Here is a 19,326-nt window from a genome sequence, read left to right as displayed (position 1 = left end):
ACGCTAAAATATTAGCCGTTGAAATGAGAAAACCCGCCCAAAAGAACTAACGCACTTAGCTCATGCAGGTGCATCAGGCTTACATTTACGTGTATTTATTTAGCTCGTGCACATAAATGCAGCCTGTATTTAAAAAAAAAAAGAATAAATTACCGATGTATTCTCTTAACGCGTCTGAAGTATCTCCGTATGACTTAAGTGTGGTTTGATTAAGGAAATATACAGCGCCCACACGCAGTTGTCTTAAAAACCCAACATTATCACGTGCATTGGACAGATTAATAAATGCACATCGATAGTGGCCCGCAGATCAGTGAACCGGTCAGGATAATTCAGAGATTCCGAACCCCTGTTCAGTTTCCTGCGCGGTAGACGAGCGGTTTAATCCTCGGTACCGGATTCCTGCAGCAGGGTCTGCTCGTGGTTTATTAAGCTCACAGGTGGGAGAGACCCCTGGGCAGTAACGTAGGAACTTCAACTCAAGTTTAGCGCAGAACTGCAGGCCAAAACGCAACTTCTTAGCAACTGACAGGGGGGGAGACTCGTGTGTTCGTCGTATCCCGCGTGGGGGTATTTCAATTTTCTTCAGATTACCTAACAGGATTCTGCCAGTTTATTTCACTCATTCATTGACGGGATCTAATTATTTTTAAAGCATGGCCTTAAACTATCCTGTAGTCGCTCGTTCTAAGAAAAGTCACGGAGACACTCTGAGGCGACGGCACATTCGCCACCCTGACCCGTGCAAATCAGGTTTCTGATTAGGCCCAAAGCCAACGGATTTGCCATATGTATAATTCGTCACGGGTCTGCTATTTAAAAGAGTTTCGCAGGTATCCCCGCGGATATCGGTGTGGCAATGGGCGGAGTTATGGGTAGAAGCTAAAGCCTCGCTGTTCTGATCTTATTCTCACGTAGTAGGCGGTACTGGTATCGCTGTAATGTGCATATAAACTGTCGGAAACTCGGCAGACAAGCCGGGATGGCAGAATAGCTGATACGCAGTACAGAGCCGGCGGACTGGACGCGCAGGTGAGTGTGCGAGGACCTCAGACATCACTGCTGGGGGGGCAAATAGCATATCAGCCGGGATGAGTCTGAAATCTCTCTTGGCGAGCGTGTTGCTGCAGGACAGAGCTGTGTGCTGATCCCGGCACCTTCCTCAGCGCGGAGGTGCGACTGATCCTCAGGTGGGAAGAGCTCGATTTTAACCGCTGCGAGCTGCATCATTCCAGACAGAAGGGAGTGGATTTAGAAAGGAGGCGAGCAGCTCCCCCTATTTTCGATTTCTGTGAACCAAATGCTCAGCCCCCCTGCTAGTTTTAGATAGAAAATGCACACACGTATTTGGCGACTAGAAAGTGCGTGGTTGTTTTTTTTTTTTAGCCGTCTCGTCATTCGCTTAGAATCTTTTTGGACTAGTCCTTTGCCGTTTAAATACGCGTCTCTCTTTGCTTAAAAGTTTAAAACGCGTCGGGTTTTGTAAAGGGAAAGTGCTTCAAGTGGAGTAGAAATGCCGGAGTTTTCGTGTTTTGCGGATCTGCGGATGACCTACTGTACCTCGGCACAAATAAAAGGGTTTTGTTCTTCCTTGTTCTGGCAGGAGGGTGTTAAAATAGGTTGATGAAGAGGGCTCGTGAACTCTATCAAGCCTAACGGAGCCCTTCACCTCCGATAGTCTTTTTCTGTCGACGTAACTCCGTTTTAAATCTTTTTAAGCACACTAAACTGCTGACTTTCAGTTCATAAACCACCAAGCGGAAATAGAGCTTTCTTGCCAGCTGAAAGCATCTTCTAACACCCTCCCGAGATCAAGCAGGCTATACTCGTACACTCCCTCGTACACTTGGAAATATTCTAGATTTGTATGGGCTTTTTAATGAGTTAAAAATCCCCGAAAGGTTTCAGTTGGACCAAACTCACAGAATTGTGCCCGAGCGTATTCACACGCGTCATCTCGCATTTCTGAGGTATTAAAATTCAGCATCTAAATGCGAAAGTCTGGCGTCGGTATAAACTAGGAGTTAATAAATATTCCATCCTAATAGGACTTTGACCTTTTTAAAAATATTCAAGAACAACGGGGTGTATGGAATGTGAAAGATGGCGGGGAAAGGCTCCTTTCCCCCACCCGCTTGGTCAAACCGGGGATCCCCAGCGCTGGACCTGGTGACCTCCCCAGACCTGGTTTTCACTCCCTAAGGGAGCCTAAGAAGTCGCTTCGCGGCGATATTTCCGATAGTTTCTAGATACACGTGTGAGATTTTATTTCCCCTTCCAGCAGTCGAGGCCGAAGTGTTGTCTCTTTTCTTTTTTTTTCAGCGCGGAATAAACCTTTACCCGTTCCCTCTCCTTACGACGTCCATGTAGCCGAGCACTCGACTAGACCCCAAAACCACCAGGCGTGTGTTTGTGGGCCACCAGGCTCCGGATCCCCGGAAACACTCGGTTGCTGCTGAGAACAGGTTGAAATCCGTGAAGTCGCCCCCCGTCCTACACACTGTGAAACCCACCGCGCTCGTCGGCTCTGCGTGTGTGCCTGTTCGTGCCGTTGCAAGTTGCTCCCGAGCAGTTTCAGGTCGCTTTCCTTTTTTCAGGAGACCCAGGACTCTGTGGCGTAGCCTCCTGCAAAAGACACAAACTCAACTGATTTTTTTTTTGTCTTCTGAATGGGTGGAACCAGCGTTGTAGTGTTTCATTGTTTATCTGAGATGTTACCTTCTGCCCAGTCACGATTTTTGTTTTTGCCTTGGGGGGGAATCCAAGCTGTTAATCTGTCTTTCCATTTGTATTCTCTACCCAGTTTATATTCACTTATGGCAGGAGGGGGCAATGCCAATTTTCTTGCTGAAACATCTCTTATCTCCCCCTTACAGACCAGCGCGGTCTTTGCAGCGACCATTCAGTGTCGCTTCAGCTGCAGAATGGGAGAGTCGACTCTCGTCCGGGATCCTCCTGGCAGGATGGCCCTCCCGACAATCCCTGCTGCCTTTTTACTGGTGCTCTGGACCACGGGTGGGTGACGCTCCGGGCTTTCGATTCAAGTTCCCTTCAGATTCCAGCTGGAGTTCAGTTTCCTCCACCGTCGCGACACGATCCCGGAGGCGCCGGAACAGTTCTTACATTTAGCCGGCAGGTGTATCACCCTGCAGCTCCCAGCTGGCAGCCCCCCCCACTGAAACTCAGATAGTGTGAGCCTTTCCAGTACCTGGAGGGGAGACTCCTGGGAAAGCTGAGGCTGCTGCTGGAAGAGGTGTTAGTGGGGCCAGCAGGGGGTGCTCACCCTGTGGTCTGTGTGGGTCCTGATGCCCTGGTATAATGACTGGGACACTGGACTGTAAGAAGGTGCTGTCCTTTGGATGAGATGTAAGACCGAGGTCTGACTCTCTGTGGCCATTAACAATCCCAGGGTGTTTCTCGGAAAGAGTAGGGGTGTAACCCCGGCGTCCTGGCCAAATTCCCCCCCTGGTCTTTACCCATCATGGCCTCCTAATAAACCCCCTCTCTGAACTGGCTTCACCACTCTGCTCTCCTCCCCACTGAGAGCTGGTTTGTGGGGAGAGGACTGGTGCACTATGCCTGCCATTGCATCATCCAGGTGGGGGCTGGATGGGTGAGTGTCCAGTGTTTTGCTGATATGTTATTAAACCACTTAGGGCAGCTTAGTACATGGTTATCAAAGCAAAACATCCTGTTGAATCCAGTTCTCTGTGTACTTTCCATGTTTATTCCATTTGCTTTTAAAATAGTACAGTTTGTTTTTTAATGCGAAGCAGTTTCTTATTCTTTATTCTTTATAAATAGGTGGCTCGAAGGCTGGTTTGATGTTTTTAAACATTCTCGAACTGCTTATTCAAAATGAGAATGAGAGACTCCCTTGTCTCTTTATTTGAACTATTTGAAACTTTATTTCAGTTTTCTTAAAAAAAAAGACAACTCACAGCTACCAAGTTTGGACCTGCCAATTAATGCTATTTTAACAGTGCAGTTGTGGTTCCATCGGCAGCTCTTGTGGTTACACTGTGAATAAGGAGACAATTATTTTGACTGGTCACAATAAAAGCCCAGAAATACCGGTATTCAAATGAGATGGCTAATTGATAATATCCTCACCGGAAGACACTGAAATTACACCATCCGTTAGTGTAACTCACCGTAAACGCGGAGGGTTTCAGTGTGCGTGTGTAACTTCTTGGAGCTGACAGCAGGTGGGGGGGAGGAGGGGGGTAGCATGTCTCCCCTTGGTGATCCCCAGGCCTGTCTGAAACCACGTCTGTTGTTTCCCAGAGTCCTGTGCTGGCCCTGTCACTGTGAGATTTTTGGACTCGGCTACACTGCCCTGCATCTCCAAGGATCCAGCCCCTGTGGACCAGCCTGCTGTAAAATGGGTGTTGTCTACAGGAAGACCTGTGCTGTATGTCGAAGGTGGAAGACCTCATTCTGGACCCGGGTTCGAGCACAGAGCCCAGATGTCCGGAGACAAGGCCAGACTGGGAAATTACTCCCTGACCATCGCTGCTGTGACGTTCTCCGACACGGGCCTGTATGAGTGCTATCGGGAAGCCGAGCGAGACCACCTGCAGTTCCTGGAGGACACTTATCTCACTGTCACAGGTAACAGCTCACGAGTCTCGGTTTTAACAGCGTCCAGCTGAGCCCACTGTGGGAGGTGTCTGATAATGTTCACATCTGGATAATCTTGTCCCCAGTTCTTACACTGTCCATCTTTATTAGACTCCAAGGCTGTTTTCAATGTTCTTTTCAAAGTCTGCAAACTAAAATAATCCAAACCCAGCTGACATTCTGATGTTCATCTCTCTGCTTTCAGCTCATGAAGAAAATGTCACCCATCAGTCTGGAGCCTCTCTGTCTCTCCCTCTCCATACTACTGGTCCAGTGGAGGTGCTGTTTGATCCTGCAGGATCTACCCAGTCTTCCAGAGTCTTACTGAGCAGCGCAGGGCCCCCTGACCCCGGGTATGAACACAGAGTGTCAGTGCAGAACAGCTCTCTGACACTGCGCTCCCTCACTCCAGCTGATCAGGGGAGCTACACAGTGAGGGACCTTCAGGGAAACACCATCAGCACTGTGACAGTCACTGTGGGAGGTGAGCAGATCTACAGTAGGGTCACTAGAGGGCTCTATATTCTTGACAGAGTGTGTTCTTATATCATCCTTTATCCTGATTGTCTTTCAGCTCACAGAGTCACTGTCACCCTGCAGCCTGGAGCCTCTCTGTCTGTCCCTCTGCTCACTGGAGAGCCAGTGGAGGTGCTGTTTGATCCTGTAGGAGGTGGAAACTGGACCTCAGTGTGCTCTGTCCAGAACAGCACAGCCAGCTGTGTCCCCCAGTACAGAGACAGAGTGTCGGTGGAGAATCAGGAGTTGAGACTGCAGGACCTGAGGGCGTCTGATGAGGGGATCTATACAGTTTTGCTCTCACACATCCAGAAGGCCGTCAGCACTGTCTCTCTCACTGTGGAGGGTAAGACTAGACTGAGGTGCAGGAGAACTCCTCAAATCTTGTAACCCTTAACTTCTTGTTCTCAGTTTGAGGTTTTTAACCGCAGGACATTCTCGAGTGTAAAGAGTTTCTCCAGTTCTTGATCCTGTGGAGAGAGATCAGAGGTCTGCTGGTCAGTATCTCTATCGGAAGAGACTCCTCATGTCTTCTTGAAGGTGTGACGAGCTGTGTTTTGTCTCCTCTGTGTTTCCTACATCAGACCCTCTTCGTCACAGGTCTGTCGGAGTGATTGCTGGTGTCACTGGTGTTGGTGTTGCTGGAGTCATCCTGGCAATCCTGGGAGTATGGGTCGGGATGAGGAGATCAAGGACGACGATCAGGAATGACGGGACCTATGAACTGACAAGGAGAGATGATGCCCCGAATGACAGCAGCTCAGCGATCAGTCCTCCAGCAGATCAACCAGAAACTGGTAGTCAGAATGGAGTCTGTCCTCAGGTCCCTGGTGTCCAGGTGACTGAGGAGACAGGAGACAGACACTCTGATCCTGTTGTCTCCAATGGACACAGACTGTGTCACGAAACCGATACGTGGAATAGAAGGATCCTTATGCGTGACCGGAATCCCACAGGGCACAGAGTAGCAAAGGGACAAACCAAAAGACGAAATCCAAAGGCTGGGTCGCTAAGGGAGGCAGAGGGTCCGGTAACGAGAGAAATCCAAAACAATTCAAAGGCAAAATCCAGAAGGCGAGGTCAAGAGGCGGAAGCAGAAGATTCGTAACGGGAGATCAGTCAAAAGGTTTGGAAACGCACACTGGAGAATACTAAGAAAGGCTTCTCAATAGTGAGCGTGGGAAGGTGTGCGAAGGGGGTTTAAATACTGAAAGGAAAGGGGTGTGATTGGATGATTGGTTAGGGAGTGAGAATTTGAGGAATCTGATGCATGTGAGAATGTGCTGGGTTCAATCAGGGATGAGATTGGGAAGCAGAGGTTCCGGGAATGTAACGTCGTTTGCGAGGGAGAGTGTGGGGCGTGACAGACTGCAGGGGTGATGAGGAGAGTCAGGGCAGTATATTGGGGGTGTAGCGGCAATGCTTGTTAATAAGACAGAATTAAGTGTTGCTGTGCTTTCCCAACTGAGGCCTCATCTCTCCCTTCATCTCTGTGGTGCAGCAACTATTCATGCAGGCTGATTTAAAGATGTTTTCTTTTGATAAGGGACAGCTCCCAAAGGGGGATGCACTTAGCTAAGCCTGGCTATCATGATCAATGGTCATCCATTGGCGCCTATCTGTCTAGGGAGTGCCAGATAAGTGTCAGGAGTAAGTGACTCATATATCACCTTGATCAACCAATCAGGGACTGGTAGGGCCGAGTAACCCACGCGGGACTCTGATGCCCCTGGAACTTTCAGCCAATCAACGAGCTAAAGTTTCTCCAGGTAAAAACAGGCAACACAGAGAGCCTGAGAAGAATTCTGTGGACTTTTCTAAAGGGAATTCAAAGGAGAATTCCAGGGCAGGACGGCCCAGGAGCAGAAGGCTCCCAAGGGCAGGACATTTTCGCAGCGCGCCTCCTGACCATCCTGAGACTCAGCCCGGATAACCACGGAACGGTCAGTGTGTCCGAGTGCCAGAACTTTCCTTTGTTCTAAGAGTCTAGAGCGGAGGTTGCCAGAGAGTAACCAGAGGATCCACCCGAGGTTAGCCCAGCAGCCAGCCTCGTGAACAGGTCAGAACTGTGGACAGCTGAATCACTATTCAGAACTAGCTCTTCATTAGGAACGAAACGGTCCTCTTCCTGACTTGCTGGGACCCACAGTCATCTTTTCTCCTGTGCACAAACTTTGCTAGTTAAAGCCAACACTAACTAGCCGGTCAGTGAGCATCAGCAGCGCACCGTCGCAAGCCGCACAGCACAGCCTGGCACCGAGCCAGAGAGCGCGGATTGGACAGCAACAGCCTGCAACTGTTTCTTTGTGCCCGCAGGAGATCTGAATCCCCAGAGATTGAATGAGTATTCAACTTCAATGCATTACAGCTCGAGATTTCAATTGTTATCCCAACCAGTTGATATCAATTTAATTCCTAAGAGTTATGTACTTGTTTTGAGTATCTAATGTAGAAGTTGTAACCAAGTTCAATTACAATGGTCTAAATGAATGATATACTGAATGTATGTCCTCTTGATATATGTAACTCTTGGTAACTGAATATATACCCTTTGTATTCCGATAACCCTCTCGATAAGATCTGTTAGGTTTATATGCATATTCTATGTATTAATAAATGTATCCTCGTGTATTAGTACCTGTGTGTGTGCATTGTTTGAGTTATATCACATGGCTGGATTCTAAAGCCATTAAAAGAATCATTTTGTGATTTACTGCTACAATTAATAATTGTCCCAGTAAATGCCCAAACCCTACAGAACTGGTGCCTTCAGAGAGCATACTACATAGTGGTGACATCTTTCTGTATGATCAGGTCTACTGTGTTGTGGCTGCAGTACAGTTTTAGCTTATTATTACAATACTTTTTAACAGCGACAGATTCTTAAGATCACGAGGTGTTTATATTATTTCAGTATTAAGCTGTTACTACACTCGGAACTGTCCCATAGGAATCACTGTTCCATTAGTTTGGCACTAAACTGCTTAGTCTATTGCAGGAATTGTACTTACTCCTGTCCTGTAGTGTCCTCTAGAGGGCAGCAGCTGTTTCCTTGGGCTCATTGCAATTGGGAACATTGTGATTACTGAGCAGGGGACTAAAGTCAGCAGACGAGCGCGTTGCAAATCGGTAGTTATCTGGCGTACAGAGCTGCATGCTAATCTCTGGATCATCTCCAGTTAATGCGATGCTGTTCTTACCTTGCAATTGACCCAATCTGACTACTGGCACCAACCCTGTTATTACAAAGAAACTTCTTGTGTACCTACCGTGATACATAAGTTTGGTGGAGAGGTTTGGCAGCCCATATTCAGTCAAAGATGTGTGTGCAGATCACTGTGATATACAGGCATCAACAAACTGACAAATACAATATTAAATGTTTAACTGATAAAACCCAAATGAACCAAACCTGTATAAATTAGTGGTGGAAAGGAGTCTTTTTATATAGCAAAAGGTCTCTGATCCTTTGGTAAGAACGATGGGTATATAACCCATTGTCCTCAATATTAGAAATGAATCCTTGAGCATTGCCGTTGTACCAACAATCCTCAAAAGTGCTGCCATTACCACTGTTCCATAAAATCCTAACATTACTTGTCTTGCATAAATTGTAGAACATGCCATCACATTTCAGTTGCTTCTCAGTAGCAGTTTGATCTATTATCACCCTACTCCCCACTTCATAACCTTCACTCTTCTAATTCTGGTCTCCTAACTGTCCCCCAAGCCCGTCTACACTGTATGGGTGGCAGGGCCTTCTGCTGTTATGCCCCCAAGCTCTGGAACTCTCTCCCCAAGGATACCAGAGTCACCTCCCCTAAACTCCTTCAAATTCAGACTCAACACCTTGTTCTGTAGAAGAGCCTTTACTGAACTGGTTCCATTCTTTACCCCTCTGCTTCTACTTTTCTCCTCAATCTGTTGAAATTGTTTTATCCTGTGTATTCTTATTGTAATTCTGTCAAGTGCTTTGAGAAGCCACCTTCGGAACCATTATATAAAATAGTTTATTCTAAATCCTTGAAACTTTAATAGGGCACTGCAGTAGGGCTAAAAATTGACAGCCTTAGTGGGCCATCATGATTTGTGCAAATTATAGGTAGTCACAAAGGGAGACTAGGATTCACTTGAAATCCATGACATGGGACACTGAAACAGTGGAGAGGCTTTGTGTAGTAAGCATTCAGTCTCAATCTACACAGTCTGTGCTGCTGGTAGAGATGGTTGTGAACACCTGTCTTCCCAGTCAAGCACTGGGATCTCCAGTCTCAAGCCTAATACTTCTCATGACTGTCCACTACCACGAAACCAACACCCATAAGACAAGACCTCCGAGATTTTAACTGTACCATTATTCACTGATGTTTGCGCACCAGTATTGTTCCTCTGCTAAGGAAGGGAAGTCCTACTTTACACCAAGCCCCTGTTGACAATTCCTTCCTTGTGTTTCTTTTAGTCAGTTTGTGCAGCCTAGAATAGGACACCAGATCTCACTCTTACTGGGCACTACAGTAGCAACTCACACTCCATAAGCACTACCCCTCTCGGAAACAGGAGGATTTCCAGTATATTGAACACCTCCGTCTCTACCCCAGTAAAAAAAAAAAAAGTCACAATGACCTGCCCAAGGAATAGTGTGGCCATCTTCCCCCAGTACGATGCTTTATTACTCCAGCCATTTTCAGTCCTCATTGGCAGCAATACGGGAAGCATTCTTGAAAGGGGAACCCCCACAAATACAGTACTTCCATTGATTAATGGGTCTCACTTCCCTTGAATTCCTCCACCCCATTCAAACCTATAAACCATAAAGAAACAAGGGCAGGCAGAAGGGTCTTTCACAGCTTTATTGAAATGTTGCCATTACAAGGCGAGTGGAGGCAGGAGAGTCACAAGGGCGAGGCTGGAGCCTTCTTTCAGGCACCTGGGGAGGAAGAAGAACAATCCAGCTGAACTGCAGGACACCCACCCCTACAGGAGCTCCTCCTGCCAGACCCTACCTGTCCACTGGCCAACATCTCCAAAGTCCTCTGCTCCCTCCACATCCTCACTGGTGCTCTCAGCATCTTCACTGGAGCTCTGAGGGTCTCCCTCCTCATCCTCAGTCCAGTCAGCTCCCACATCCAGAGGAGCTTCTACTGGTGCCACAGCCACCCGACTGCTGGTCACCAGGCTCCTGGTACCTGTGGACAAGCAGCACCCAGGAGTGAGGGATCTGCTATACCCAGAGACCCACAGTGATGCTACTCATCTAAACAGTCCCTTTGTCCAGCATGGGATCATTCCTCAGTTGTCCAAGCATGGTTGTCTCTTGGGCAGAGATGCATCCACAAGGGATAGAGAACCAGACCCACCTTCATTCCGACTGCCAGCACACCTGGACTCACAGGTGTATGGTCACCATACAGCTCCTCCCACCTGGAGGAGAGGAGGACAGGTGAGGCCTCCACCTGGCATGTCCCAGAGCTCCTTGCAGAAGTACCTCTTAGCCTCCCTGTTGTAGTTGCAGGACTTGGTCCCTGGTGTTGCTTTAGAAGGAGCCACAGCCATGACACAGTGCATGTACAGCTCAGTCACTTCATGCTGCAAGAGGGAAAGTCACAGCATTAAGGGATCAAGGCCAATAGAGGGACAGAGAAGGACCTTCTGCCATCAGTGAAGGCAAGCTGGCAGCTCTAGGCACTACAGCTGCCACAGTCTGGTTCACATCTAGATCATGGATGGAAAAGCAGACAATGGATCAGTAGAGCAGGAAGGCTGAGCAGCCTTTGAGAGTAGTACCTTCCTGGACAGCTTCTTCTGGAAGGAGAAGGCATCAATTGTGAAGCGGAGCACATCCTTCTGCTTGGAGGGGACAAACCTGGACAGGCAGCCATCTGCCTTGCTGTCCACCATGCACCTGGGGACAAGGACAAGGATGAACCCCTGCAGGCTTTCGGGGCTCCTGCCCACCTCTCCTCCCAGAAGAGGCCGTACCCCAAGTTGTCGATCACGGGGAAATGGGGCTGGGAGTGCTGGTCTGGTTTCTCCGTTACGTAACACGAGTGGATGTACAGCCTCTGCTCTGCTGTGGCAAAGTAGGCAGTGGCCTGGAAGTACATGGGCTGACCCAGGAAGTACTCATCCTTAGGAGAGAGCCGGACCCAGTGGGCTGGAGAGAGAGGCAGCATAACACCTGCACACAGCGCCCCCTGCAGGCAGGAGGAGCCACTCGCTCAAGGAGCTTACAGTTGGTGGTGAGCAGGACAAAGCTGTGCTTGTTCATCAGGTCCTTGAAGAAGGTCCTTCTCCTGGCCCATGTGGGGACATAGCCAACCTTGTAGGACTAGTGGAACCTGCAGGACAGAGGGGATGAGGGGCTTCTGGAAACTTTCCCAGCAGCTTCTCAGCAGCAGCAGAGCCCTGCCTACCTGTTGTAGGAGCACTTGACCGGCACAGAGAAGGGAATGAAGCGATGCACAGGCGCACTGGAGGAGGGCGGCGCATAGCGGAGAGTGTTGGAGTACACCAGGCGGCCCTGGACAACCTGCAGGGTCACAGAGGAAGGGATATTCCCAGGAAAGGCAACCCCGACACTGGCCCTACAGCTCACATCGATACACTGCCTGTAGATGAAGACCCGCTTACCGATCGCTCCGTGCCGCACTCGTGAAGCCCGTAGATGAAGTAGAAGTAACGGCGTGTGGTTCGGCTGACGCTGCAGTTACCCAAGGTCACCTCCGATGGCCGACAGCTGAAGCCGAACAGGAGCCGACTGACCCTCACGTACATCCTGCTGGAGTCGCACCACACGGCCACTCCTCGGGTGCCCCCGATGGCCGGGCGAGCCGGCTGCCGCCCTCGCTGGGGAGGAAACAGGACGCTCTTGATGTAGGCGGGTAAGGGGCGGCTGCCGGCTTCGGGCTTCATCTTCTCCTTGTCGAAGTAGGGCGAGTACGCGTCTCTGGACACGGGAAGGCGGCGAAAGTCGGGAGCCAAGGACTGCGAGTCGTTCTCGCTTGCAGACAGGTCTTCGGAGGGCGCATCTGCCAGGTTCAAGTCCTCCAACTGGGCTGCGTCTTCAGGAGCCGGGAGGTCGGCCTGGAGCGCCAATTCCCGAGAGTCCCAGCCAGCCGGCCCGGCGGAGATCAGTGTGGGGAGCCCGGCCCCTGCGCACAGGCACAGCACAAAGAGAAACGAGCGCATCGCCAAATTAACGTCCCGCTCAATTGCTACAGGAGTAAAATAAGTAAACCACCAAACTGTGTTGAAGCAAGAAAGCATAAAGTGTGAACGCTGTGACTAGGTTTTTATACTGGCAGGACCTGCTACCGCACACCTGGTCATACTGCCGCTCAATCAACGTAATCAATTACACACAGAGACCCGGATATATAATCCGTTACAATAACAAAAGGACAGACAATGAAATATGGGCTATTTCGAAGTTGCAAATGTGAGATATAAAGTCGGAGTTGTGAGTTACTAAGTCGCAATTCTGAGTTACTTAGTCGGAATTCTGCGATACCATAGCGCGTTTTTTTGTAACTCCCTGGCGGAAACGGGCTTTCATACATTTCAATTAGTCTGATCAGTGCAGGACAAGTTAATGTAGAATCATTACTATGTCTGTCTCTTGTTTGTATATAAATGAATGTCTTTGACAACTTAATGTTATTTTTTAATTTAGTTTTACGATGTAGGTCATGCGTTAACATATGCATGCGTTAACATATGCACGAGCATACGAAATGTCTCACTCCTGATTCAGCTCATGCTCCATAGGAGAGAAGAGATTCCTCCTGCTTCTCGTACAATCATATCAGAACAGAAGCCCATGTCGCCCAGCTCTGATTCAAGAGCGACTCGTATCTTCAGCCCTGTTTTAATTCGTGATCCTAATTTTCTTTAGTTTTGATCAATATTGAACTTTTTCTAAATAAAACGACAATAATCAAACATGCAGGCAGACTTTTAAAAAGTATTAGGAGCTGACAGGGTGCCCCTTTGGAATAGTTGTCAGAAAATGTGAGAAAAGGAAAGATACATAAGCTCTCACACACAGCATTAGAGATTGGCATCTGATTGAAAAAAACAACTACCTGTCTCCCCAGCATTTAACGGTGCTGTTGTTTTGATTTTACATATTGTTAGCATTTTAATGAATTGTTAAAAGATTGATACACAAATCGCTAAATAAGAAAACGTAAAAACCCTAGCTGTAAGCAATTGGCCATTCATATTCCTGAATTTTAAATCCCTGTGTTTTTCTGTACCCGAATGCCTGGTGCAGCTAATTTGAAAGCAGAATCTACCATTTACTGTACAGAAGCGTATTGTTGCCACCAAGGAAATAAAATCCTGAGTTTACAGGAGTAAAAGAGGAAACAAATGCAAACACCGTTTAGAAAAAACATACACGTCTCAGGCCTTAACCATGACAAGGATAGGATTTGAACCTAGACGAGCAGAGCACAATGAATTAGCAATCCAAAAAGTGACTCCTGTTTAATTTTCTTTTCGCTTGCTCGATTTGTAGTACGCACCTCAATCCTTACAACCGGCAAACAATAGGGCTTCATGTGCCACAGCATTCTGCTGCAGGTACGGTTTGCACCGTGTATTAGGCGAACCCGAATGAAATATTTCAAATATGTGAAGAATTTCATGAAACCTGAAAAAAGAAGATCACAGCCAATGTCAACAATTCAGAGCCTGTAGGCAGCTTCAACAGAACAAAACGATCTGAAGCCGCAATTCTTTCATAGAGTGTTGTGACACTCTACGCTGTTGCTATTACTGCTATATCTGCTGCCGTTGCTTAAAACTCTACTCAGCGGGCAAGTTAGTTGTACAAGGAATAGACTACTTTGAGCCGTCCAAATTCCATTATGTGAATTTAAGCTTTTTTTTATTAATAACAGCATTAGTAATACAAGTGGGTAGCTTCTTCCACCTTCTTCCATCTTCCATCAACTACCCCCGACTGTCCACTTCAGTTTATTACAAACCCACGGATTCACACAGCTACCTCCTGTACAGCTCATTTCACCCCAACCACACTAAAAACTCTCTTCCTTTTTCACAGTTCCTTAGGTTACGACGACTATGCAGCGACGACATCGACTTCGAGAACCAAGCCCTCGAAATGTACTCATTTTTTATCAACAGAGGATATCCCAGCAGTGTGATTGACAGGGCCCTTGCCCGAGCCAAAAACACCCCCCGGACCATCAACCCGATCAGGAACTCCCGCCGTAACAACCGCATTCCCTTGGTGCTTCCTTACCACCCTAACACACTTCCTATCCCCAGGACCATTAACCAGAACTTTTCCATCCTACAGGATGATCCCTCCGTTGGGGCCCTCTTTTCTGATCGCCCTATCATCTCATATCGCCGACCACCTAATCTGCGTAACCTCCTTGTTCACAGCTCCCTTGACCGCCCTCAACAACCATCCACACCAGGCACTTTCCCTTGCAACAGAGCTCGCTGTATCACCTGCAAGTACACAGCCACCACCACACTCATTCAAGGCCCCTCAGGACAATTCCGGATCACCCAGACAGCATCTTGTACCTCCAGCAACCTTATTTACTGTATCTCTTGCAGTAAATGCCCAGCCATCTACATTGGAGAAACAGGAAGGAGACTCGGAGACAGCTTCAGAGAACACGTCAGGGTTGTGAAGATTAAAGATCTCTCCAAGCCCATTGTTTCTCATTTCACCTCTGACGGCCATGACCACACTAATCTCTCCGTCTGTGTTCTCAAAGACGGTTTTCCGAACTCATACATCAGAAAGACCACCGAAACTAAAATTATTCTGCAGTTAGGATCACACATTCTCCCTTCCCTTAACGACAGATTACTGTTCTTTTAAATTTTCTCCATTCATTGGAAGTTTCATTTCACACCTCTCTGCACCCATTCTGACTTCACACCTCTTGATTGGCCTCTCTTTCTGTCCCCTGCTCCCGCCTCTCACTCCTCCTCCCTCCCAACCTTTGTTCTCCCGCTACTTTACCTTTGCCTACTGCCCTGTCTCTCTCACACCTGAAGAAGGCTCCACGGCCGAAACGTTGTGTTCTCTTTCTTCTTTTTTTTTTTTCAGCATGGAATAAACCTATTACTTGTTCATTAGTAATACAATGCGTGCTCAGAAACGTTACTTATTAGCTTATGAAGCAATAGTGTTTCGACAATTTGCGGTCTTCAAAAAGTAAACGCTGAAGTTTTTATACTTCCTTGTGAGCAGATCACCTTTGATTTAGAAAAGGAAAACTTACTCCCCTGTTGCTTTCATTGCAATATCTGAATCGAGACCCAAGCGCTAAGAAAGCTGAAAAACGCAGAAGTCATAAACCTGATTTTAATTTAGATACACATTTTCTAATGCAGCCTTCATTACAAGACAGTCTATTTCTCGAAAGCGTGTTATGTAAAAAAGAGAAAAACGAAAATATGTGGATGACAATATTTAAAAGCTGAAGATTTTACTTTTGAGAAACTGTCATTTTATGTATCTAGACGCTTTTCAACCACTGCTTTTAGAACTTTGCTGTGCTTCCTGAATCATTTTCAGTGTTATAAACTGGGTGTGGAAGTAGCGATCACTTTGTAGAGCAGTTGATAGACTGGAGCTGTTCAGACTACTCTTCTTATTTCTCAAATGCTTCCATCATTTTTCTTTCACACTAGGACGCTAGTGTGGACATGTGTTTGGTTTTCGTTTCACTGATTCTCATTGAAGATTTGTGAATTAAGGAGGAAAAATCAGTTGCTTGGGAAAGCAGAAGGTTTGGTTCTCAACGATCTTGAAGACACGCCCATGTAGTGCAGCGTGTGATATTTGTACTATAAAAGACCAAGTGCTCAAAATGACGTCTGCGTTTACCGTTTAGACTTTTCATCTCGGGCGCACTTTTAGAAAGCAAAGATAGAGCAGTTGTGTTGAATCACCCTATGACAGCTGTCAGCAGAGTGGCGCAGCGGAAGCGTGCTGGGCCCATAACCCAGAGGTCGATGGATCGAAACCATCCTCTGCTATACACACCGTCAGTATAATGAAGTGAATTTAAACTGATTTTTTTCTCTCGTGTGTGTGCAAGCTTCACACTTACTTTATTCGTTAATCTTTACCAATAGCAGATGCCCAAATGTATCTTTGGTTGTTCTGCGATCCTTCATAGTTTCCTCAATTCCTTCAAATGAACATCCATATCAAAGCAATTATATATATACATTACAATTAAGGTACATATTAAAAATATCAACGCACATTTGTATAATGCTCATTTAATAATGATTGTCAAGGATTGTCAAGTTCTCCAACAAATCTGTGTTCTAATTTTAAAATATTTTTGCTAAGGATACAACGGGTGTATAAATGAATTCTCCCAACAGCCAGTTAAAGAAAAATTCCACACGTGAGGATGGTTTCTTGGACATTGACTTAGGTACTTAATTGTTTACTTGTTGTAGTTGCACACGAGTAAAACACGAAGATTTCCTGCAACATTCAAGAGGGTTTGCGAACAAATCCCTTCAATTTTTAGCGGAGATTATGTTTACATCATCACAATCTGAAGCACGTCCCTGAGTGCGTTTGACCCAGCAGCCCTTTGTTTAACAGCTGCACAGGGACACATTCCCATTGCTTTTCACAAATCACTGGCATTTCTTTGCAGCATTTCTTCTGTCCTGAGAAGCAAGATTTGTATTTTATCTTTCAGAAGTTGTATGAATTTCTTGAAGTTCAGAAACAACTTGTTCCAGAAAAGAAATGAACACTTGCTTCAAAGTAACGTATGTGTATGTGACGTATGTGTCTCTTGCTGTGTGTGCTCTTATCTGTCCATCTCTCTCTCCTCTTCTCTCTGGCAGTCTGTGTAGAGTATCTGAAGGGGATGTAACACCACTTGGAAAAGAAGAAAAATTATCAGGAAAAATTCTCAGGCAGAATAAAAAATCATTATTCTCTTAGTCAGATTCACAGCTCAGACTCACACTCAGACAGAAGCTCAACTCTGTACTGCTCTCTATCCTCACAATCCAGAACTAGAAGATATTCAGACAATCAGTGCTGCTACATGAACAATATCAGACAGAACAGCCTGGACTCATGTCACATTTCCCCCTTTTTTCCTTCCTCCCAGCCCTCTTAGAGACATAAAAGAGCTCCTGGTTCTCCTCTCTGTTAACTGGGCTCAGGGGTCACTGATCTGGCAGTTGTGGGCTCTGTTCCAGGTTGAAAGCAAGAAGGTTCTATTAACGCTTTCCAGGACTTCCAGCCCTTCAGTATTACTTTCTTTACTGTATGTCAGCCTCCCAAAATGTTTATAAATGTTTTATAACACATATGAGTGTGGAATTATCTTATTATTTATATATAGTATTTATGTAATAAACACCAGTAGTGACACTATGATCAGTATATTGATTATTTGTAGCCGATGGTCCGATGGTCGTGTCTACAATAGTGACCATTTGACCAGTCTGTAGCTCTGGGCAGTGGGACTCAGATCACACAGAAGACCCGTCTGTGTGTGATTCCATACGAGCCCTGGGATTCAGCTACTCTAACAAATGTCTCATAGACCGTCTTATAAATTTACAATTAGATGAAGTCATGTAACAGTTTTACAGATAATTTAAATAATCAGACAGCAGTTTTGGCAGTGGATACATCTCCACATGGGGGAAAGAAACTGAAATATATGTGCTCACTGTGAAGTAGGAAGAGGTGGTCAGACAAGCAAAACAACTTTGCAAATAATGTGAAGTGACATTGTTTTGTGTCAATCAGCTCACAGATTTCGCTTCATGTGCCTTAAGCTGTGCAATTTGTATGGTTGTTGAATGAGATTGGTTTCTTCACAAGCCCAGTCAATTGCCCAGCTTGCCGACGCACACCTCCATGAAGACTCTCTTTAAGATTTAATTGTCAAGTCGCCTCCTTTGCATACAATAGTAGCACCGACACTAAGAGAAAGGATGAGAAATGGTGTTTATCAAGCGATTGCAGTGTTTGTTTGACTGAGGATCCTTGTGTGCTGAACTGGCCTCTGGAGAAGTGTAGTGCAGTAAAACAGAAGGTTTGTGTCACTCAAGATTGTTACAGAACAGAACAATACAATTACAATACTTTTGTGAGAGTAAATATTACTGGTGCATCACAGTTCTTATAATGGTGAAAACAGGAGCACCTTCTCTACATTTTTGACTGAAGTATTTAAATGGAAAGAAATAATATCACTATGCAATTCATAAATGCAATTGAGCTCCTCTAAATGTTCTAGTCTGATGAAACAATGTATAGAATTAGGTGACAATATCGGAATTAATTCAAATGCACAAGATTAATTTTCAGCAACAAAAAAAGTGCTCGGAAATATTTTACAAGAATGAAACCTAACATTCACCTAAATAAACATTCACCCTCTACATAAGTAGAGAACAGTAGGACAGAAGGTTAGTGTCACTGGACACTGCGTCAGAGAGGCCGATCTCTTCTCCCTCATTATGCAGGCTTACCCACTCATGATGAACTGTCCTCCAGTGATACTCAGCTGCCATCATCGACTCAGACATGACGTTCATGTACATATTATACCTTAATATGGCACTGCGTTACAATAATTTGATCAAAACAACTGGTGAAAAAATAATAATCAAATATTTCTTTCCTTCTTTTAGTAAAGATAAAGACTTTGTCCAAAAAAAGAAGCATTTATACCTTTCCTCTCCTACCAGCCCTTACAAGTCACCCAGTTTTTAATTTAGAGCTGGATTAAAGCTCTAGTCTCTTTGGGGGTGTGAGTTGGAATCCCACTGCTGCCAAATATCTCCAACTATCTCAGTGTTAAGAAGCAAAAAACACACATTTGCTGCAGAAGTAACAGGAGAATTTGTGCCATTCAGGCTTATAGCGTGATGTCATTTTCTCATGCTCATTTTTAGATGCTTGTGATCGAATCTATGATTCTTATGAGTGTGCCCTCCATAAAGGTAGCAGATATAACGTGCCAAGTTTTCAGAGAATCGCATTAAATACAGGTCAGAAGAAGGCGACAAAGTGTCCGCTAGGCAGTTCAGCGATTTCAACAGTGTTCTCTGTTGTTTAGGTCCAGAATGACACCCTTTACAACACACAGTGTCAGGCATCAAAAAGACTTCCCAAAACCCTGATCCTCTCCTTGA

General features: G+C 46.1%; 2 protein-coding genes and 1 non-coding gene across 5 annotated transcripts; 2 read left to right on the top strand and 1 right to left on the bottom strand.

Moving 5' to 3' along the window:
* Positions 1-916: 916 nt before the first annotated feature.
* On the top strand, positions 917-7,222 carry LOC148663861 (uncharacterized). 3 transcript variants are annotated; one of them, XM_088631415.1, is made up of 7 exons: positions 919-1,032; positions 2,323-2,465; positions 2,877-3,015; positions 4,288-4,614; positions 4,829-5,107; positions 5,198-5,485; positions 5,724-7,220. In XM_088631415.1, the coding sequence occupies exons 3-7, from the start codon at positions 2,925-2,927 to the stop codon at positions 6,245-6,247; spliced, it is 1,509 nt and encodes a 502-aa protein (XP_088487541.1). In that variant the 5' UTR covers positions 919-1,032; positions 2,323-2,465; positions 2,877-2,924; the 3' UTR covers positions 6,248-7,220. The 3 variants fall into 3 exon arrangements, with proteins under 3 accessions (XP_088487540.1, XP_088487541.1, XP_088487542.1); XM_088631414.1 differs by having other exon boundaries at positions 917-1,032; positions 2,323-3,015; positions 5,724-7,222; XM_088631416.1 differs by having other exon boundaries at positions 921-1,032; positions 2,323-3,015; positions 5,740-5,899.
* Positions 7,223-10,058: 2,836 nt separating this feature from the next.
* On the bottom strand, positions 10,059-12,468 carry LOC148663860 (zona pellucida sperm-binding protein 3-like). Its single transcript, XM_088630892.1, has 5 exons — positions 12,459-12,468; positions 11,119-11,293; positions 10,924-11,041; positions 10,593-10,725; positions 10,059-10,066 (listed from the first exon to the last, which is right to left on the bottom strand). Exons 1-5 carry the CDS (start codon positions 12,466-12,468, stop codon positions 10,059-10,061), a joined length of 444 nt encoding a protein of 147 aa, XP_088487018.1.
* Positions 12,469-16,101: 3,633 nt separating this feature from the next.
* On the top strand, positions 16,102-16,173 carry trnam-cau (transfer RNA methionine (anticodon CAU)). Its single transcript has one exon. It is a non-coding gene; the product is annotated as a tRNA-Met (tRNA).
* Positions 16,174-19,326: the final 3,153 nt, after the last annotated feature.

Source organism: Lepisosteus platostomus, chromosome 5 (assembly GCF_059453375.1).
Source record: "Lepisosteus platostomus isolate fLepPlt1 chromosome 5, fLepPlt1.hap1, whole genome shotgun sequence".
NCBI lineage: Eukaryota > Metazoa > Chordata > Actinopteri > Semionotiformes > Lepisosteidae > Lepisosteus > Lepisosteus platostomus.
Note: the sequence above shows the minus strand (reverse complement) of the source record. Positions and strands in the feature narration are given on the sequence as shown.